A 22,033-nucleotide genomic window follows, 5' to 3' on the forward strand; every position below is an offset into this window, starting at 1 on the left:
CAGCTCCGAGGTTAGGCTTGTACAGTGTCTTCCCCCGCCCCGAATTAGCAACACTGAACCCTTTCAAAAATACATACAAGTTTTGTTAGGCTTTTGTTCCCAAGAAAAATAAAATTGAAACCTGAAACAAAAGGCTAACTTAAGCCTTTTGTAATGAAACATTTTCATTTTATGTTTTGAAACAACATGGGTTTTTTCCTCAATTTTCATTAATTTTGTTTAAAACAAACATGCAGCAGAACATGTAACTAAATCCTTTGGCTGATTTAGTCTGAATTTCTGTTTGCTGAAAGCTGTGTTCTCATGTAAAACCAGACAACCTTTTTCTCTGCTGGAAACACTCAGTGAATAAAAAATCCTCCATTTTTGCCCATTCCTAATGATGCTTGAGAAATGAGTAAGCCCATAATCCCTTAATTTCCCACTCCTTTTAACATTGCACTGCTATGTTGAAAAAGCAGATTATGGAGAAGGGAGACAAATGTCCCCTCCCTACGTGCCAGCAGCGGGGCATGATTCAGGACCCCTAAAGGACACAGACCCGCTCCGGGACCGAGACAGGCGATGCCACTGGCTCTGCTTGCTGACGCCGGCCACGTCAACAAAGAGACGGGTGTTTTCTTTGGGCTGCCTGTGGCACCGAGCAGCGTGTTGGGCCTCTTCTTTTATCCTCTTTATTAAATAGACTCAGATGGCACCTGGGGACTTGGTCTTCCTTTCCTCAAGCTAAGGCAGTCAGGAATTAACCCCTCTTATTAACAGTGGTGCTGCCTCTATGTAACAGGCTCCCAGTCACGTCGCTCATTGAATGGCTCAGGGCTCTTCCCTTCCTTGGAGAGCAAAACCGGTGGGGGCCTTCCCCCCCTCTCCAGCTTTTTCCAGTCTGCAGACTGCATTTCCTATCGATACACCTTCACTGCTTGGGGACTAAACATCCTGGCTGTAGCCTTTCCAGACTTATTTTCAGTAAGAGCTTGTTCTTGTAAGCTGTCCACAGGACCCTGGGGGTTGTAAGGATCAGAAGATGAAAACTCCTGTAGGCATTTATCCTGGGAAACAGAATCACTTTGATTCTGTTACCTCCCATTAAACCTTATTACACAGACGGGCTTTTGTGAAGCTGTTTCTTCAGAAATTCAGTAGGTGGTTTGATTTAGCCCGTGAGGGGTCTTTTGCAGTTAGGTGCATTTGCTCACTGGGTCTGGGGTTTGTTTCTCATGGCTACAGGTGTCAATAACCCCTGCGTCCAGCATCACGGGGACTGAGGCTTACTGTGCCAGCTCTTAGAGCTTCGCCTGGTTTCCTTCGCTGCTCCCAGCTAAGGGGTTTCTCACAGAGCCCTGTGCTTCTGCAAGTAAAGCACTTACCTTAGAACAAAAGGAAGATGTAAAATGTGTGGTGAAATTGGCACATTTTTACCAGTCTGGTTTTGTTTGTTTCTTTTTTTCTCAAAAAATACTTATTCTTGGAGAAAACCCAACAACAACAAAACACGGTCCAAATATTATTTGTAGTGCTTGCTGGAAGAACACAAGTGCCAGTGTTGTGTACTGTTTGAAACATCCGTTCTGAGCTGTGTGTGCAGAAATACCAATGCACAGTGACTCTGCCAAGTGCAAAGAAAAAAGCAGTATGCAGAATAGAAAAAACATAATGCATTTATGCCTAGCTACAGATTAAGTCATAGGAAGGATTCAGTATATATATTCTTGGTCTAAGTGTCTGTGCATTGCATGTGCTGCAGTGTTTGTAACCCACAGACATTACTGTGGACTGGTATGTTGGTAGGTGGTATTTGAATTTGCACTGGTTTGTGCTCTGCATGGACAGTACAGATGGCTGTGTGAATCACAGACCTTTTAAAATAGATAAAATCTAAATTATTTTAGCTCAGGAGAAGCCTGTAAAAAGGTGCAGGAACTGAACCTCATGCTACCTAGAAGTTTTCCCTAGACTTTCTATTTGACAGGTAGGTCATGGATGAACATACCTGTGTCTTGAGCATTGCCTGTAGCAATGCCCAGCTGTCCCTGCTGCAGAAGGAGTCACTTCAACAGGCAGGTTTAGGCACCACAGTCAGTCTGGTGGTATTTTATTGCTTGCTTGATGTCTCTTTCTAGCGGGTCATGCTCACAAGTTCACATGAGTCCCATCTTCCTCACTGTCCAGATTAAACCCCTCCCGTCCTACACCACAGCTTCCTGTAAGCCCAGTGCCAGGGCTCTGTCGGCATGGAAACAAGTGTGTAACGGGGTAGGAATAATGGGGTAGGAATACAGGGGCATGGCAGGAGCACAGGCTGGACAGGGTACACGGGACGTCAAGTGGGCAGCTGCAGCCTTGAGCTACAGCAGCGAAGGGAATAAATGGCCACCTGTCTGCAGCCAGATGCAACTCCTGATGTTCTGTGACGGTTTTCAGAGGGGAATCGCCTCCCAGAGCTGGCGTTATGCAAGCCAACCTCATATTTGTTTCAGGGGTCCCAGGGCACTTTGCAAACATTAAGCCTGAGGCAGCTCTGTCCAGGGAAAGTGTGTTAAGGGAATCAACCTTCCGAGCGCAGCCATTGCGGAGTAAACTGGGCAATGCTTAACGGTGCAGCAGAGCCTGCAATAACTGTTTGGATCAGGAAGTGAGGAAGGATTATTGCTCATTTACATAACGATGGCACCCGAGGGTACCAATTAGGATCAAGGGCCTGTTGCACTGGTGGTGTGCAGGCACTTAATAGGAGGTAGTTGTCTCCAAAGGGCTCCCACTGGACTTCTGAAGAAAAACTTCCATATAAATAGGGAAGGAATAGGGATTTTTATTTAAACAGATTTTAATTTTTTTGTCTCAGATTTTATATTTGTGGTGAGTGTTTGAGAGAAAATATATATTCCTGAACAGCTCTGTTCGGTATCTAAACCAGAGTGACTCGGTGACTTACTGTGTGTCCTTTTATAACAGAGGTGTTCCTAGTCAGGCAGCAGAAGTATTTTCTATTAGGTAATGAATAAACAGGGAACAAAAAGGTGTGTCCAGCCTGGCAGAGCTTATTTTCAAATTGTAAGGCAAGAGGGAAGGGAAGGATCTGGTCTGAGGCAGAAGAGGTTTTGGTCTGCATGAGGTGTGGAGATCTCCATGTTTTCTAAGGGTGGTGACAAGAGTTTGCTGCTCTGTGTTTGGAAACAGGTGATTACAGAGATGGGTAAGTCAGCATGCATAGTGTTAGGGAAAAAAAAAGAGAGAGAAAATGGGATTCTGCAGTGGTGGGGAGATGGAGAGAGGACTGTGGGACAATAGAGAACAGGGATGGCCAAGAGCTGTGTGGGAGACAGAAGTGGGAAAGGTTACAAACTCTTCAGCTGTACCTGCTTGTCTTTTATCCAGTGCCTCAAAATCTGAGACGTGCTTGTTGGTGAATGGAGATAAGGATCCCAGAGGTTCTCAGGGGACAGCCACCTTTGTGTACCAGGAAAAGAGGAAGTGAGTTGTTTGCTGCCACGCTCCTCTCCAGTGCTGCCTGCATTTCTGTGGTGCTGCAGGTCTGGAATTTCCTGTGCATGTAGTGTTCCCCGTCAGCAACAGGATGCTGTAGACATGGGGACTTGGGGTGTCCAAAATACAGAGGGATCGATTGCTATGTTTCCTGTCCCGAAGCACCATTTTTGGGCCGTGGCGAGTCATGTGAGCTGCATTTTTTCCTTTTATCTCTCGTTTTGCCACAAGTGTGAGGTCCTGGGCTAATGTTTGAGTTGTGTTGGCAAGAGGAGGCCAGAGAACAGCATATCTCTGGCATCTTGTGTGGAGGAAGGGGGTTCTTCTAGGGCTTTTTTGAGAATCTGTCCTGAAAAAATAGCTATAGTGGTGTATAGCTGGAGACTACACTCACAGCCAACTCCAGAGATTCAGATATCCCTCAGTACTGCCAGAAGAGAGTTTTTTCTTTGCTCCCAAACTCATGAGGTGTGCTCCCACCTTCTAAATGACTCTCAAAAGTTGGACCGCTGCTTTTGGATCCTAAAACCTCCAGAAATTCAGCCTGCTCCAGTGAAGCCTGGGACTCAACCCACTGGGAGAAAAAGCATTTGTCTTATCTAAAGGCAATAGAAATTTTTTTATCCTGTGGCTGTAGCTAATAATTCCCAATTAAGCTATACCAACAAAACCACTTCTTTTCCTTGTAACAACATCACACATGTAAGTTCCAGCAGCATAAAAGCATATTTTTTAAGAAGCACATTCGCTAACAACATTTTGGTAAGGAAGATTTTTGAAGTGCTCTGTATTGCTTTGTCATAACCTTTCAGGACAATAATGGTAGGCAGTGTTAACAGCTGAAGATACCCCTCCAAATCTAGAGCTGAGGTCTTTGAGATTTACTGCACTGCAGAATTACAAAAATTTAAGTATAAAGGCATAAGTGCTTGGAAACATGTTTTGAGGTCCTATAGCATGTGTTGAAGCCTGAACTCAAATTTTGTCAAAATAGGGAAGCTGTTTCCATTTCTAAGCTGTCCTTGGAGCAGTGAGAAGCACTTTCTTTCCCAGGAGTGTTGTGTCAGTGCTGTAGAGCCAGACACCCTCTTGCCAATCTTCTCTGGCTCCATCAATCTTGTGCTTGTTTCTGCACATAGTTTGAGCAGATGGACTGGGATGTGGACCCACTGCAGCCTGAGAAGCTGTATCTACTCTTTCTTATTCTAACCACCAACCGCTGGAATATCAAAACATGGACACATACAGTTGAAAGGAAGATGCGAGCATTTTTCCTGATAGTAGTTTGCTGACCTGTCTGTCTTTGGTTTGGGTTAGTGGGTCCCATATCTCTCTCCTGTTCTTGTTTCTTCATCACAGCTACTATCTTGGCATCTGTAGATGTCGGTTTCTCTGCCAGGTATCACTGCCACTTAGCATTAAAACAAGTAAATGAGCTTTCCATTTCTCATCTGAGAAACGCTGATTTATTCTAATTGCAGGATTCATGGTATAACCTGGGTTGATTTGTCTTTTAATATTCTAGTTACTGAGCAGACACTAAGCATGCATAAGATCAGCACAAAACTTTACCAAGCCCAGTATCCTGTGACAACAGGAGCCCATAGCAGGTGGTTAAAAAATAAGGGCAAAAAATGGGGTACTTGAATTCTTTTTTTCTTGCTGAACCCACTCAGCTTCCGGAGATCTTGTTTAGGCTGTATTGCCTTGGTCCTCAGGTGAAAGGTAAAAATAGCCACCTGATAGCCTTCATTAATGAAAGAGAGAAAATGATGTTACAAGGAAGCAAAAGAGCTGACTCCTCTCCATCTCTCACAGAAGAGCCTTTGCACCCTTCTCCATCTCTCACAGAAGATTTGCTGAAAGCTTCATTCTGCATTCCTTTTTTACACAGCAGGGCAGGAGGACAGCCGGTTCTAATGCCCAGCAGTTTCTGCAAGTCGAGCAGTAGAGCCATCCCGATCGGTCACACCGTGCAGGTACACAGTCCAGCGCTGCAGCAGGCCTGGTGTGGAGTGGCCACGCCGCTGCTACCATCGAGTGATTCATAGCTGGAGAAAGCAGGCTGGTAGAAAACATTTGCCAGTCCCCCAAAACCAAGCCCGGTGAGCCCCACCGACCTGTTCCAACACCTGTTTGTCAAGCCAGAAATATCAGTGGAGTACAACAGTGTTTGCTGCAGTCCCTCCCAGGATGATGTGAGCTGGGAAGAGGGAAGGTAGTGCCAGAGGAAAAGGCTTGGCCAGTGTGCAGTTTCTGGCACATTTTTATACACGTGCCGAGTATCACCCTTTGTGGCTTCCCTTCCTTTTGGGTGTATTTGTTAGGAGAATCGTGTGAGTAAGAAGCAAAGTTTCTGTTTAAGCAATAAACGGAGACGTTGTTTCTTGCAGGGCTGGCGCGCGGTGCCCACAGTACGTGCCAGGCGGAGCTGGGGTGCGTGACAGGAGTGGAGTTTAGTCCTGCACCTCTGTGAGCTTCAGTCCTCCCTCCAGACCTTCCCGAGGATCTTTCCTATATGCTCCTGAACTCTGCTTATTTCTGTAAAAGATCTGTGCTGGGGGACTAATCACCTCTCGGTTGTGCTGCTGGACAGGTAACAGCTCCACAGCTTCCAAACACCTCCATTATGTGACAGCACGTAGCTTATGTCTACTTCTGCCTTTGATTTGCCCTGGATCAGAGCCATATCAAACTCTTGGAATAGTTCTTTTCCACTGCTTCTCATCCTCTACTTGCTTCAGTTTTATTTTGTCCTGGAATAGGAAAGAATTTACTAAGTAGAGGAGAGTGTCAAATGCAGCTCTGAATTGCAGTCAGCAAGGCAGCTGTGGGTTGAATTTTCCTTACTCAGATACTGTAGGTAATGAAGCCACGTGGCTTCTCTACATGCAGGTCCACAATGCTGTGATTTCTTTTTAACCCAAAGTGGCCAGATTACAGGTCTGTCAGCTGTGCTCCTGCAGACTACAGCCATGGCTCCCACCTTTAGTATAAAGATACCCAAGTGTTTTGAGGCTCTTCATGGATATCTAGGACAACGCTACAGTTTTCATTTCTCTCTAAATAGCAGGGTCAATTAAATTTGCGTGGGAAGGGGGATGTGGGAATGATAAGAAAAGAGGTGGGCTGTCTGCTCATGGTGAAAGCTGAATTAATGTTTGGGAGTGTTTGCAAAAGGGAGAGGGAGCCTTGGGGTAATAGCAGAGAGCTTGTTCGCAGTCCAAACTGGATGAGGAGTGGATTTGCAGGAGGTAGATCTTCGGCTGAGACAAGCTGAAGGAGTAGGCTTTGCCAAGAAGCAATGCTATGAGATCAGCACTCGGCATTCCTTATGGGCGTGTGGCTTCACAGCAATATTGCAGGGACAAGCCCACCAGCAGATAATAACAACCTAATTTTAGATTCACAGACTCCTGAATAGGGTTGGGCATTTTTATTAATGAATAGCAGAGTCGCTTAAGAATCCAGGTTCAGCAGATAGTTTTGGCAAGGAAAGAATGGAGGGTTGTAAAAGCTGGAAGTTGCCCTTGATTTTCTCCTCTGAAAGGACAACTTGTCCCACAGTTTACAGGAAAAACTTTAGAGAGTGAAAAAAGAAAATAAACTTTTCCGATAAAATGTAATCAGGTGCTGAATTAACCTGGGTTCTACTAATCTCAGAACAGTGAGTCCATTTTGAGGGGATTTGCTTTCTTTTGGTTTTTGTGGTGGTTTTTTTTGTTTGTTTACAACTAAAAAAAAAAAAGTCTTGGCAGAATCTGAAACAACCAATTTCCACCCCACCCCCCCACCCCTGACTCCTGGCTTGTTGTTGGTTGTGGTTCAACTACAGCACTAAATGATCACTGTTCTGCAAATTCCTCACCTCAGAGCATCTCTGAGGTTGTACATCCAGGAGTTTCTCCTTGCTGTTTTACTGTGGTCATTTGAAGGAGGTGCCCAGCTGCCATCAGAAGCAAGAACTAAGTAAGATGTTCTCTCTGCTGTGTCCTGGGGCAATAGCAGATATCTCTGCCAAGTGAAATTTGTCAGAGCACTTACGTTATACTCCCATTTGACAAAAATACTAAGGTTTACCCAAGCAGCCTCAGCTGCTCTGCGTTCTATAGACTCCAGAAGGTCTGCCCCACCTGAGTGACTCTGGGCACTTTTGCTAAGGTCTCCACCACCACTTTCCTCACAGAGCTGGAGGGATGCATCTGTTGTGGCCAGTCTGAAAACTTACTGTTGTGGAGAGCACACCCATTTGATTTTTCCTATCCTTGATACTGAAGGTACATGGCATGGGGAGAAATCGCAACCCTGGTTATATATGCCCCAGTCTCCCCATCCTCCAGGCTCTGTGGCCATAACGTTGTTGTGATGCTCTCCCACATAACTTCAAAGTTTTTATATCAGATCTACTATTCTGCTTTCCCCCTTTTTCATTTCTTCCAGGGGCTTGTTGCATTCAAACAGTGACTGAAGTGGAAGGTGCTTCTGAGAACCATGATGTCCCTGGGTGTCAGTAAAGGTAATTTTTTTCCTCGTCCCAAGCTGTTGGGGATCTGTCCACTGTCATGGCTTTCCTTTGCCTTCTTTGCTCAGTTTTATCTGCAGTAACGTCTCTGCTCAACTCCCTCAGTGCAGTGTGCCCAAGGGTACAGGACACCTCTTCCTTGTCTGGGACCTGCTCCAACCTGCAGCTCCAAAATAACATGCATTTGGCTATCATTTCAGTGTCCATGAAGGTATAGAGATCTGAAGAGCTTATGGCCTGACTGATGTTTTGAGATGAGCAAAAGACTAATAAACTTCCGTATTATTCTTTTTTCAAGATCCTCCTTAAAACTCTCTGTCCTTGAAATGTCTACTGAAAATACAGCAGCGATCAGCAGCCAGTACAGCAGCTGACTAGGTTGGCTTCCCTTTATCCATGTACCCACACCCTCTTGTTGTCTCTTCTAGAGATAAAAAACAAAAGTCTGTGGGCTGGAGACCACCCTTGTGCAGCGTGCAATAGCCATACAGTAATGAGAAGACTGCCTTTATTATTAATAAACTCCTAATAATGTCTTATTAACCAAGGAGTGTGGAAAAATCATACTGGGGCTACAAGTTGCCCTGAGTTGTCCCAGGAACATGCCCAAGGTGAAGAATTCTGTGGCAGACTGAGATGTAATTTTTAAGCAACAGATGCTCACAGGACCTTTAGGTGTGAATAAAAGGGACAATGCTTCCAAATCTGTAGGTAAGCTGAAACAGGAATATGAAGAAGAGTGGAAATGCCTTACTCATTTCCATTAGGTAATAGATTTAATTTTTTAAACTGAAAATTAAATTTTAGTGCTAAGAAAAGCAGCCCTTCCCTTTCCAGGTGCTCCCCATGAAGAGTACTACTGCTGGTCCCTAAACTACACCCTGGCGTAGATGCGGCCCTGCATAACTGTGCCTTTTAAGCGCTACTGATTCCACCTGAGGAAGGACATCCTCTTCATTGTTATAGCTGTTTTCCTTAGAGACTGTCCAATGTACCAATTTTTTTTTTTTTTAAGTAATAAAATCTTACCCCTACTATGTAACATATACCTGAAGTATATGACAGTGTGTCAGAGATTCATCAATTCACTGCATGTCAGCTGCTCAGCTGTAACTATTTCTGGGCAGCCTTCTGGCCCATCATGAGCACAAGATACAGAGACATAGATGACCTTCCATTCCTGGTAGCTAAATTGAATTATTTCAAGTTTGCCACAGGCTAAGAGTGTACAGGCAGGCAGTTTCCTTGGCTTGGATGATAAGTTGTAAAGCTGCAATAACTTGTTGGTGTCTCTAAACTCCTGAGCTGTATTGGTGCAGGTGTGACAAGGAGAGCAGGCTTGACGTTTTCAGCCCTTACCAGTCATTTCCAAAATGGTAAAAGATAGAAGATAGTTAGAAATACATGGAAAAGGAGATTTCCTTATCTGGTCTTCATCCGGGTATTTCCCTGGCTATTCATCAACAGCTATCTCCCTCAGAAGAAAATGCTGGATGGGGAAATTCACAGTTAAAATGTCTTTTTTTTAAAAAAAAATAGTAGCCAGCAGCAATCAATTTAGTCCAGCAGGACTTTGGCACTCCAGGATGACTGATGCCCTTCACATCAGTCACCTGCACATTTCCTTATGAGAAACTGCTCCCCCTTCCCCAGCCTCCCATCTCCTTCCCTGCCTGTTCCCAAAACTTTTGGCTTTAATACTCCTTCCCATTAACCTGTGCTTTTCCCACCCAATATTTTTCCCACTGGGAGGACTTAGCAACTCCTAATCCATGACCTTCTGCTATTTCCTACATTTTAATTTTATGTTTTAATTGCCATTGCTGACTTTCTCAGCCAGAGGACGTAGGTGTTATTTGTGGCCTTGAACAAAGACAAGGAGCAGAATGAGGATGGTGGCAGATTTGCTGTTGGACAGTAAAAGAGAGACCACACAGGCTAGGACATTTCCAGACTCGGGCCAGAACCACACCACTGGGGAGACATGGTTTGAGAATATGTCTTTGAAACTGAGCTTTGTAATGGAAACGTGGAAATGAGGAACCAAAGGACTTCTCCAACTCTGACAGGCCACCAGAGAAAGCTGACAGTCTGGTGTTGCATTTTATGGCTTAGTTCTAACCCCCAACTCTTGGCTCAGCTTCATGCTCCAGACGTATCATCCTCTCCCACAAACCAGAAAAGCCTCATGCTAGAGCTGATGTGATGGGAAATGCTAGAGGGAACTCGGTGCTTTGTAAATCTATGACTAGACCACCCACTGAATGTCTTGGGTCTTCCTGAAAGAGAATGTCTCCTTAATGTTAAACAGTCCTCTGAAAGGAAAGAAGAAACTATGTGAGAGGACGTGATGCATCAGCATAAATTGATCCTGAAGTCTGGATGACAGCTTGTTTCCATCTTTCATTAGAAGTGGCAAAAGACTCATTCAGTGTTTGGATCTCTGACTGAAAGGAGACTCGTGCTCCTCGCTCTCCGAGATTTACCCTGGCTCACCTGCTGATACTATGAATTCTTGCCCTTTCTCAGCAACCCTCCTCCTCTCTCCTTTCTTTCCCTCTGCCTCTCCTAGGACGTGTCATTCCACCCACGGATGAAGACCGCAGGAGGATCATTAAGCAGATGAAGGTTCGCACCACCCTGAAAGGAGATAAGAGCTGGATCCACCACCATAACTCAGACTCTGAGGATGAGAAAAAGAGCAGCCCGCTGTAAGTGTGGCCACTGAGGAACATTCCTCTTCTCCTTTCCCTTTCCCTCATCAACTTCCCGTGGGTACTCTGTTCTCCAGCCTACAGAAGCAGCACATGCGGTGCTAGCATGTTTTGGGGTCCCCGTGATGCCAGGCGATGGTACTGCCAAAGGGAAGCGGTGCTCCTGTTTATTTTTGTTAAATGCAGCCTGGGGAGAAGCTCCGAGAAACAGCCTTTCCTGGGAGCTGAGAAGCCAACAGCACAGGCAGATTTGAAGTCTCAGGAGAACTCTGAAATTTTTTTGAAGCCAGATTGTGTTTCACCATCTCTCTGGCATGACAAACGAAGGGGCAGACCTCAATGGGAGGGAGTTTAAGTGATAAAACAGCCAGGTCTGCAGCTCCTGCAGCTCACAGGGCTTGTCATGCAGCCAGCCTGGTACCAGGGAACGCCACAATCTGGACCAGCTTCTCTTTATTTAGAAACAAAACCAAGCCCAAATTAGTCTTAGCAACTCTCCCCAAAAATGTCTCGCCATGTTCAGTAAGATCAGAAGTTAATTATGTTACTGTGTTTTCTCTTTACTCAGGTCTGGACAGGCCAGTGGGGGATCCACAGCCTCAACGCCTATTGCTCCCCAGAATGACAGGTATTTTTGGGGACCCATCCTGTTGCTTCCCTTCTGTGTTATCTCATGGGGTCCGTGCGTGCTTTCACTGGTTTTTCACAAATATGTGCTCTTTCTGCACCTCCTCATACCCTGCCGCAACTGGGTTGAAAAATACAGAGAGCCTGCATTGGTCAGTGTAACATCTTACAAACTGTCACCTGGTAGAGAGCATGGCTTATCTGCTGCAAAGTCCAGATGGATGAATGGATGGTTTGATGTCTTTAGTGCAGATGAATGGATGCCTTCAAGCTCACGATCTCACAAGATTACTGGTGCACATCAGCTCCTGTGCTGGCACAACTGTATGCTCTAAGCCTGGGGGCTCCTCAGAGCAAGCGAAACCCTGGGTGGGAGCGGAATTTCCTTCAAGGCCAGAACATGAGGGATCTTCAGAAGCCCAGGAGCTTGTAGGACTAGTGTCCTGAAATGTAAAACTGTTGGAAAGAGCTTAGTTGCATGTGAGAACTCTTTGCTAGCTGCAGTGCCATTGCTGGGAGAGCATTGTCCTCTCCCGTGAGCAGTTTCCTGCTTCCTCTCCTTTTTCTGTGCCGGCTCTTGTCACTTCTTGTTGCAATTAGACAGGATGGTTTCCCTGCCATGCCCTACCTCTTTCTGCCTCCCTCTGCAGCATAGTGCTTTATCAGGCACAGGATAAGTAAAAACAGGGATGTTTGTGACACTGGAAATGTGGCATCTGAAGGGGCATCTTCACACAAATGTGTGAGGCCCTCAAGTTGAAAGAAGGTGAGTGACAGGGAGTCCAGGACACTCAGGATCTGTTTATACTTCAAAGGAGAGGCATTTATATGACAAGCTGGACAACTTCTCAGCTTCCTTACAGTTCTCATTCAAAGCTCAGGGAACAGCTAGGCAATAGGGCTGAGAAGGTCTGCACCCTGCTGGTGCCTGCTCTGAGGACACCGAAGAAATGAGAGCTTGGGGCTGCGCTCAGCACTCATCCTCCAGCGCATCCCACCTGGAGAGCTCCAGAGCTAGGCTGGGCCTGCAGTGAGCCTGCATTTCTGTGTTTGTGAAGGCAACTGGTTAAATTTGAGATTGACTGCCACCTCAAGCATGTGGTGATGGGCAGTGTAAACCTGTGTTCCTGTTAAGCTCTGACCTGATGGCTGACCTTGCTTGGAGCAGAGATCTGCTGAGCTTTCTTACTGAATTATCTTGGTCCTAAGGGCACTTGGGTAGACAGGAAAAGAGGAGGTGGTATCTGCGCAGGGGTGAGGTGAGACTGTCTGAGCTCATTTGATGGGAACCAGGTCCTTGAGGCCCATCCTGGTTCCCACCTTGCTCTCAGGAAGACATGTCCAAGACAGCTTAAAACAAGTTCCAGAGATGCTTGCCTTTGCCCTGGTGCCAGGGGCCAGATCCCCACCTGACAGTATCCCTTTCCTTTCCCTCCAGGGTAGCTATGCCACACTCCCTTCCTAAGAATGGACCCTCAGAGAAGTCAGTGTGAAGATGATGTTTTCCCGTGATAAAACAACCGGGATCTCTGCTGTATCTAATTTCCCTGCTGTGTGCCATGAATCTGGGGGCATAATTTTGAGCCAGAAAACACTAATGGCTAATTTTAATTGGCTAACTCTAAAATTCACTTTTCTTATAAAAATCTTTTATAGCACTTCTTCTGATGATTTTTCATTTTTAAGGAATCCAAGCTTCATTTTGGTGCAGCAGCTGAGGTATCACTCAGGGCCCATTTAGCCAGATTTTTGGCTTGACAGCCACGTGAACGTTTCCCTTTAATACTGGTGCTGCTGCTGTTGGTTTTCCTCATGTTTCTTAACTTGCTAATGTCTGTTCTTTGCATAGGTCTTCTGCCCACAAGCCTCAGTCCGGTTACCTCATCAGGTTCGTATAGATTGGCATATATTTGGGCTGTAGGGGAAGAACGTGATCAGGAGCAACAAGCATGAAAAATATGGCTCTCTCTTGGGTTCTCCTATTAGTTAGGAACATTACAGTGCTCAGGGAGCGACTTAGTGAAGAGATAGTCTTGAAAATTTTGTTCAACAGGTAGTTCAGTAATGTTAACGGGAAATCAGATCTTCCCTGTATGATACAATGACCACGGAAGGATTATTGTGCTGGGAAACCATTCCACCACCCTTGTGATCACAGCACCAGTGATGGGGCTTGTGTGCTTCAGCTTCCTCAGACACATGGGTTGCTGCCCACAGAGACTCTGATGCCACCATAATCCTAAACAGGTTGACAAGCTCTGTGATACCCTACCCAAGCCTGTGCACAAGCTGATTTTAGAATCAGAATCAATTTTACCATGTTGTCTAAGGCCAGGAGATAGTAAGATGGGACTTTTTCCAGGTTGACTGTCCCAAGGAAGCACCTTCTAATTCTTGGGGTCCTGAGCCAGTACCTTCTTCCCAACAGGACACACAGCCACTGTTGGGCTTTAGAGTGGCTGCAAGTATCTTAATTTTAGTTCCAAACTCTGTCCAGCAAAAAATGTAACATGTCTCTATTCCTGTCAGAGGGGTGTTCACAAGAACCATTGATAAGACCTCTTCTGTGCCAGATTCTTCATCTTCTAATGAAGCACAGAAAAGGTACGTGTGTGTCTTCCTCTTTTTCGTGAGAATGGACTTCTAAATATTGTGCAAATTTCTAGTCATCCTCTTACCTTGGCCAGTGCTTGTGGGCTTCCACTGAGCTCCACTAAATCCCTGCTAAGTGTTGGAAGATGTGGCTGTTCATTTGACAGCTCCACTCAGCAGACACAGCAAAAAGACAAGGCATCGGAATTCCCTATTTTCCTCACCAGGGCATGGAATGGCAGTTGGCTGTGAAAGTACTCATGGGTTTGGGTTTAATTTAGCAAACAGTTTTGAGTGGGGGACAAATCACAAGGAGGCCTTGCAAAGCTGTAACAATGCATTTTGAGGTTTTTAATGTGGTTTGGTTGTTTGTTTTGAAACCTGTCTTGTGAGAGGCACTTACTAGATCTTACTAGAATTAAATGTAAGTAAGCAAGCAAGCATGGCTCTGGTCTAAGCAGATGCTTTGTAGCACCTCATGGTGAAACCTTTTGAAACCCCATTTTATCATCTGTTCTGATTCATCTGGGGAGAAGGATGATGCCACAAGGTGACCCCTTCCTTCTCACTGGCTGATTTTGGGATGGAGCAGCACCGTCCCACAGAAGGGTATGCCCTCTGACAGTGTCTTTCACAGTGGCCCTGGGGAAGCAAAGCAGACCTCAGATCCTAGCCTTAGGCTGTGAAAAGATGGCAAACGCTGCCCTTTAATTAAATAGATTTCCCTGAATTCAGAGAGTGGATATTTGGGGTCACCTGGTTTTCCCCCCATCACGTGGAACATGGGGTCACCTGGTTTTCCCCCCATCACGTGGAACATGAGCTCACCTGAGGAAGAGGGTGGTGAAGGGTGAGCACTCAGAAGGGGGATGTTAATAGATGTGATTGTGCCATCTGCAGCGCTTCTGCGAAGAGACACAGCCTGTGCCGTTCTTCCTCTGGCTACAGGATGACCACTGAGGATTACAAGAAACTGTGAGTGTGCAAAGGGGAGCAGCACTTTCTGTCCGTGCACAGGCTCAGCAGCACCTGAGCCTCAGTGATGAAGTCGCCTGCACATGGATGCCCATGTCCAAGACGGCCGGGCAGGGCTTCATCAGCTGAGCAGTGCAGAGCTGTCACTAGGAGCTGAAGCAGGTCCCGGTGGTACCTCCAGGCCTGTGTGGCCCATAAGGTGTTCTTTGAACTGGTAATGGCCTTTGTGTGGAGTGAATCGTATCACTTGGTAGAAATTACGGCAGAAACTGGAGGATGCAGCCTGGGGACTTGGTTTACAGCATTGCTGGCCTTTCTGAAACCAGGAGAAAGGAGGGGCCTTGTGGCAGAACAGCACTGCTGACATTTCCTACACAGCTTTTTATGTTCAAAAACTGTGGCTCTAATCTGAAATGCAGCTGAGCATTTATTATGAACCAGCTCTATACTTAACACCTATGCTAAAAACCCCAAAATTCTATGTGGACATGTACACCCCAAAGCACATGAAAAATACGAGTGTCTTCCACACTTGTGTGCAACACTTCTAGGGTCTGAACTCATGCCCACATGCCCTACCCTTGGATTTACCTTGGGTTTTGCTCTGCAACAGGCTACAGAGGCAGTTCCCTTACCTGGCTCTCCCCTTTCTGTTTCAGAGCTCCGTATAACATCAAGCAAAAATCAGTGGACTTGGATGAGGATGATGTGCCTTTTACTCCAGATGAACATAAAAAGAGGTAAGCCCTCCAGGTAACTACCTTTTTCTTGGAGGGGCAGTGACAAGTGGACTCACTTCAGTTATACTGTTCATTACTGGGAGGGTCAGTTTGATGATGGCTGAGCCATTAGGGCTGATTACAATAAAATAATAATAAGCAGATATTTCTACACAGCGCGCATCTGTGCCCACAGGCGACTGCACTCCCAACAAAATATAATTAAAAGCCTGACGTGATTCAACCTGACAGCATACCCCAATTAATTTGGCAGCTGGAAATGGTTGTGGAATCCATCAGCTCTGTAGTGCCTATGCAAAAAGATAGAGATGTACAAATATCCTGGCAGTAACAGGCGGAACCCACCTCCCACAGCCTACATGTGCACCTCTGAGTCTGGACCACTCGGGGGCTTGCATCTAAGTCCAGATCCAGAGAGGTCTGTCCTTCTCATACCCGGAGTGGAATGTGTTTCGTGGTAGATCTGCATCTGATGCAGCCAGCGTCTTTGTTGCTTTCAGTTGAGTTTCTGATTTTGTATCTTTTCCTCAGATACAAGATTTTACAACTGAAAACTTGGTAATTTGCCCACTGGCAATGAACCAATACAAGTGCTTTCAGAGATCTGCACTCCTCCCTTGGTACATCTAGTGGTAGATACATGTGTAGACACGTGCATCCCATGTAGCACATCAGCCACAAAGCCTGTGTCCCATTGTTTTGTCCTGCAGTACGCAATATTGCAACAGTCTAGGTCTTGAAAAGGGGAGCTCCCTCTGCCCTCCTGGAAGAGGAAGTATTTTTTTTTTCTGCCTTACACTTTACATGCACGGTGAAAGTGCCGTGGCCCGGCATGAATGACACTAAAGAAAAAGATAAAGATACTGTTATTCCTCTTAGTTCTGGCTGGATTTCCACTCCCCAGAGCACAGGAGCTCTGTCAGGGTTAGCACAAGCCTCCACTGGGGTGTTCACCTGTTGCCTCTTCAAGGCTGCAGCCTGCAGCCACTAACAGCATGAGCAGAATGTGACCCCTTTCCTCCCTTCTAGGACAGAGGCAGCCAACAGTGTCCTGAGACGCACTGCCAGCAGGGAACGTGCTTACGTCCTCTCAGCAGCCAAGAAAAGCAATGGGTGAGTCTTCAGTGTGCAGGTTCGGGGAAGGAGACAGGGAAGAGGCAGTTGAAGGCAGTCTTACAGGTGTGGCAGCCTGACCCAAGGCTCTCTGAAGGTCATGGGTGCTTTTTCAATGAGTGAAGACATAGCTGCTGTTTCTCTAGAAGTACCAAGGATTTCTGCAGGTTTCTGCAGAACTGGGGAAATCCTCCAAGAGCCTTGGGAAGTCTTCCTTACTGAAATTTCAGGAAGAGAAAACCCATGATAGTCCCTAATTCCCTGAGGCCCACAATCAAGAATTCAACTTTCGGACTCAGTATGACTCTCTCCAGTATTGTTGCATTCAAGGGGAAAATCAGAACCAATACAAACTGCGTCCAATATGGATCAGCTTTTTGCAACAGAGTTTGGCTTTATATTGTGTCTGAACAGTAACTAGATTTAAAAGATCCTGATCTTAGGTGCAACTTCAAAATAGTTCTGTGGGGAAAAAGAACAATAACAGTAGTGTGTGGATGTGTTACAGGAATGTGAAGGATGTGTAGGAGCCACTGGTGCTCAGGGCTTTGTTGTCCATCTCTTTCCTGGGAGGGGAAAAAAAAGCAGATTTCCAAGGTCTGTGATCTCCCAGGAATCATGATAGTGATTTTTTTGCAGCTTGCTTTCACTCTAAATCCTTTTTCCTCTTAACATAACTCAGTGTGACACAATGAGGCACCAGGAGGTTGCTTGTGCGGGAGGAAGCAGGGAGGGGATGCACCAGAATGTGCCCAGAATGAGAGAACTGCTTAGATAGGACTTTACGGGTGTTGGCACTGGCTGCTGGTTCCTCTCGTGCAGTATGGTGTGGTATGGAGGGAGGCAGGTTTCTTTGCAGGAAGAAAAACAGCCATCAGGAAAGGATACAATTAAAAAGGCCCTTTGGGGAAACTTCTTTACTTCATGTTATAACTAGCTGCTCTTCCTATTTTTATTCCCTCTGCTCTGTAATTTGCACAGGTTTAACACACCTGGTCACGGTCAGCTCTGCCCAAATGGTGTTACGTGACCCCTTAAATGCCTTGCACCATATGGGTCAGTTACAGGTTAGAAACTGTGGGAGCTGCCCCTGCCCAAGGTGTATCTTTACCTCCAAACTTCTAACGGTTGCCTTCATGCTTCCTTTACAGCAGCCCAACACAAGAATTTCCACCCTTGTTTGCCAAGAGGTAGGTCACTGACCCTCTGGAAGTACCGCTGGCATCATGCATCTGTGTTCTGTACCAGGGCTGCTGTTAAATGCTGGGATAGGAGACCCCCAGGTGTTCCAAAGCAGAGGAGGGACACTTCCTTTATAAGTTCTGGGTTGAATCACGCTGGCTTTTGAGAGCCCACAGTGTTGTAAACACCAAGAATACAGTAGTGACGATGCTTTGGGTTATGGGCAACCTGAAACAAGGAGAGACTCGTTCACTGCCTTTATTTTTCCGGGGGAGGCTGGCTCCAGCCAGCAGGATGCGTGCTCTTCAGGCATCAGGCATTTAACTTCCAAAGCAGTCAGTGTGATAAGGAAATGATGCTTAAGGCGCTCTCTGGAATTGAAGCATTCAACTAATGCTGTTTGTAAAGTGACTGTGATGGCAAAATGCCACTGATCTCGCTTCGTTCAGCCAGTTGAGATGCTCACCAGTAGCAGAGCAGAGGGAGCATGAGGAGCAGGAAAAATCTGCCTCTAGGGGAAACAGAAGGAAAACATGGCTTAAGGGAAAAAAGAATAAACTGGCTGAATTAGCTGGCAGTGGGAAATAGGAAACAATGTGGTATTTGTCTCTCTTTTTGCCTTTTGAAAGAATTGAGATAGAAGAAGAGGAAGGACAGCAGAGGAGGAGTCCAACTGTTTCTGGTTCATGCAGGTTCACACCGGATGACAACAGGTATTTACCTCATCCTGGAGTCGTGTGTTGACTGCCTTTGATTTTAGGGCACATTGATTTGTCATCTTTGCTGGTAACTGCATTTTTCTGCAAGGTAGCAGCTATATGAACACAACTAGAGATGGAGGTTTTTCTCAGAAAATCCTGGTGACCCCTTTTTTGCAAAAAGAGAAAGATCCAAAATGAAAAATGACATCAGCTAACTTGGTGAAACAAATGGGCAGGCATGGGGACAGGGCCAGAGTGTCAAAATGTATCTAGCTGACAGCCCTGGGGCGTGAGAAACTGCATTTAACCATGGGCCAACTCTAATGTGAGTGGTATGGTGTAAACCCGCCTCTCCCACTCACACGCCATAGCCCAATCAGTCCTGTCTTCACAAGGTGCTCATATGCCACAGGAATGAGCCTGGCAGCACTGCTGGAAAGACAACTTGCAGGAGGAGTCAGAGCCACCATCAAGCAGCCATCAGATAGTAACGATTTTCTTTTACTAGCAAACTTGGCTGCGTGAACTGACCCCATCACCTAGACATGAAATACTCAATATCTCATTATTTCCAGTCCCCTGAGCCAGCTCTCTGTTTTCATTAGACTTTAGATTTAATTATTCTACTGTGATGGCAACAGATAGGTGTGACCGGAGAGGTTTGAGAGGTTCATTATCTTTAAATTGATCTTTGCTTTGATGGGAAATGTTAGCCTCATTTCAAGCCCCCAGACCCTTTCACAGGCTCCTGTGAAACCCAAGTATACGCAGAACTGTACGGAGCAATGACAAAGTGCCTTGGTGCGCAAGACCTGGGGCCAGGCTCTCTCTGGTGTAACGGGGCAGTAGCGACACTGTCCCTGAGTCCACACTGGTCAGAAGCAGCTGGCACATGGTGTGGGTCTGAGTGAGACCAGTATGCAGAAACGTTTAGCTGAAATGGAAATGTTTGCCCTAGGAGGGAGAATCCTTCTCTGTTTTCAAGCAGATTCATTTAATTTGGGATTCAGCCCTCTCTTCGCGCTCTGAGGGGTGGCTTGGTGCCAGGCAGCAGCATTATTAGCTTCTCAGCCACTCTGGTCCTTAGTGGGCCCAGCAGGGAGTCCAATAAATGGGGCCTTTCAGCCCAAATTGCTTTGTTTTCAGGATGAAGGAGCTGCCTCATGAATTTTGGTAGCAATTTTGTGCTGTTGTGGTGCAGGTTTGAGGCAGGGCTGGGAAGCAGTTACCCTCCTTTCCTCATGTATTACATACGTGCACAACAGTGCAGTCAATTTTGTGAATGCACTGAGCTTTCATCTATACATTTGGGGAAGGTGGGTTTTAGTGCAAACTGAAACACTGGGGACAGAAGCAGCTCCAGCTGTGTTAAGTAGGAAAAGCCAGTTTCTAAAGACCGAGTATTTCAGCAGAAAGGCAGATACTAGTCATGTCAGTGCAACAGCGTGTAGGGACAACTGCGTGAGTCCCTGCACAGCAGGGTTTGGCCTCACTGCCCAGGAAACAGACACCAGAGCTGGGGGCCAGAAAGCAGGATGTGTGTCCCCCCAGGAGAAGGCACCTAAAAAAATCTTCTATCTTTAATGCTTTGTTACTTTTTTTTTTTTCCCCCTGTCAGTACTAATGGGCTAAGAAAAGCCACCTCTGGGTCTTCCTGGAATGAGCCAAAGACAACAGCAGTGTCTCCCTCCAGGTAAGTGTTACGGCACAGCCAGGATGTCTTGGACATCCTTTGCAGCTGTACCAGCCCACATGTAGGTGTAGGTTAGAGATTTCTGTGGGCATCCCTCTGGGAGGTGAAATGAACGACATTTGTCAGCCTTGTACATGGGACACTTTTCTTAGATGAAGGCAGCTGCTTTAAGAAAGGTTTTATGTCTGAAATCCATGTTATATCCAGCAAAAGTGCTCAAAACTTGAAAGGAAAAAACCCATGCATGCTGAACTCTTTCTTGCCAAATATGTGTAGGGGAATAATTTTCAGTTACTTTCAACTTTGATTGAATTCACGACTATAGTATAAAAAATGCTGAAACGGTTTTCCGCAGTACTGCAGGAAGCACTTGGGTTACTGACCTTGTTATGTTATTTTTGTTCTTTGTGTATCATTGGCAGAAGGTAGACGTTTCTGGCAATATCAGTGTTTTTAATTTTAAAATTGCTTCTGTTAAGATGACTTTGTAAGTGAATGTATTGAAAATGGTGCTGTTTGTTTTCCATTTTATTCACAGAAAGGAACACTTCAATGCAGGAAAATTTTGGCCAGCTGCAGTGGGGAGCTGGTTTGTTCAGGAATGACAGCTTTTTTCTTTGCCTTCTCTTGCAGCCCTGAAACAGAGAGTAAGAGCCAACCAACCAGATCCTTAAGTGAAACTTCAGAGAGAATCTCCACTTCTGCTGAATTCAGGTAGGTCTGTTGGCCCTGCATCATCCTAAAGCTCCACGAAGGATAGCAAGGACCATGCTGGACTGGAGAGTTTGGCTCTGTGTTGTGGGGTTTTGCCAGGTACACATGATTGTTCTAGACACAGTGCAGTCATGGAACAATAAATACTATAGCATAGGAAATCTAAGAAAGGAGCACTTTACAAAAGCATTAGCAATCTGGGAGGAAATGTACCCAGATGGAAGCTGTGGGCCTCCCGTGGCTTGAACACTACCCAGTTCATTATGATGGGAATACGAGTGCAAAACCTGCAGACCTTTCTATCTCCCAGACTGATCAGGCTTTCATTTTAATCCAATCCCTGCACTGTGCATAGCACACTTCCCAACACGCACCTTGCTGTACTGTTCTTATATCTCACATTGTGTCCCCTCAACTCCCTACCTAATTGTTCTTGCTGTTTTGCTTGCAGAAATGGTAAAAACAGACAAGTCCCTAATGGAAAACCCTCATCTGAAACAGTGTCACAGCATGGGGATGGGTAAGGAGTTAAGAAAGGCTTATCTGTGCTGCTGAATATAAGGCATAAACCTGCTTTTTGCTCAGAAATAATATATACCTGCTAGTGGTCTCAAACAGATGGGATCTCTCCAGTCATGGTCCTGGGCTGCACTCCAAGAGCATCATCTGCTTGCTAAGCTGCGAGTTTGTCAGTTTTCTCTACTCTTCCTTCACCTCCCTCAAGGATTCTCCTCTCTGGCTCAGTCCCTAAAGAGCCTACTTCATCCATATTTTTTTAGGTTGTTTTTTTTTTAACTACACTGATTGCCCTCCCACTGCCATTCCCTGGGGAGCTTCTTACACCTGTGAGGGATGTGTTGAACCTCAGTTGCTGGTGGCTCCTGCTAACATTGGTTCTATTCCTGTGCACCCTGTGGAAAGTCTGAAAGGGTGGCTGGACAAAAAGACCAAGTGTAAAAAGTTCTATTGTATGGAGG

General features: G+C 45.9%; 1 protein-coding gene across 4 annotated transcripts in view; it reads left to right on the forward strand.

Annotated features, from left to right (window-relative positions):
• The window catches only part of ZNF185 (zinc finger protein 185 with LIM domain), a 49,856-nt gene that overhangs the window by 7,259 nt on the left and 20,564 nt on the right, over positions 1-22,033 (forward strand). For all 4 annotated transcript variants that reach the window (XM_056360118.1, XM_056360122.1, XM_056360120.1 and 1 more), the window contains exons 2-14: positions 7,924-7,999; positions 10,578-10,716; positions 11,288-11,347; positions 13,196-13,234; positions 13,876-13,950; positions 14,839-14,913; positions 15,573-15,653; positions 16,683-16,766; positions 17,918-17,956; positions 18,578-18,661; positions 20,268-20,342; positions 20,976-21,056; positions 21,508-21,576. In XM_056360118.1, the coding sequence (XP_056216093.1) occupies positions 7,975-7,999; positions 10,578-10,716; positions 11,288-11,347; positions 13,196-13,234; positions 13,876-13,950; positions 14,839-14,913; positions 15,573-15,653; positions 16,683-16,766; positions 17,918-17,956; positions 18,578-18,661; positions 20,268-20,342; positions 20,976-21,056; positions 21,508-21,576 (926 nt within the window). In that variant the 5' untranslated portion in view covers positions 7,924-7,974. The remainder of the gene's footprint in view (positions 1-7,923; positions 8,000-10,577; positions 10,717-11,287; positions 11,348-13,195; positions 13,235-13,875; positions 13,951-14,838; positions 14,914-15,572; positions 15,654-16,682; positions 16,767-17,917; positions 17,957-18,577; positions 18,662-20,267; positions 20,343-20,975; positions 21,057-21,507; positions 21,577-22,033) is intronic.

The sequence above is a fragment of the Falco biarmicus genome, chromosome 14 (assembly GCF_023638135.1).
Source record: "Falco biarmicus isolate bFalBia1 chromosome 14, bFalBia1.pri, whole genome shotgun sequence".
In the NCBI taxonomy this organism is placed as follows: domain Eukaryota; kingdom Metazoa; phylum Chordata; class Aves; order Falconiformes; family Falconidae; genus Falco; species Falco biarmicus.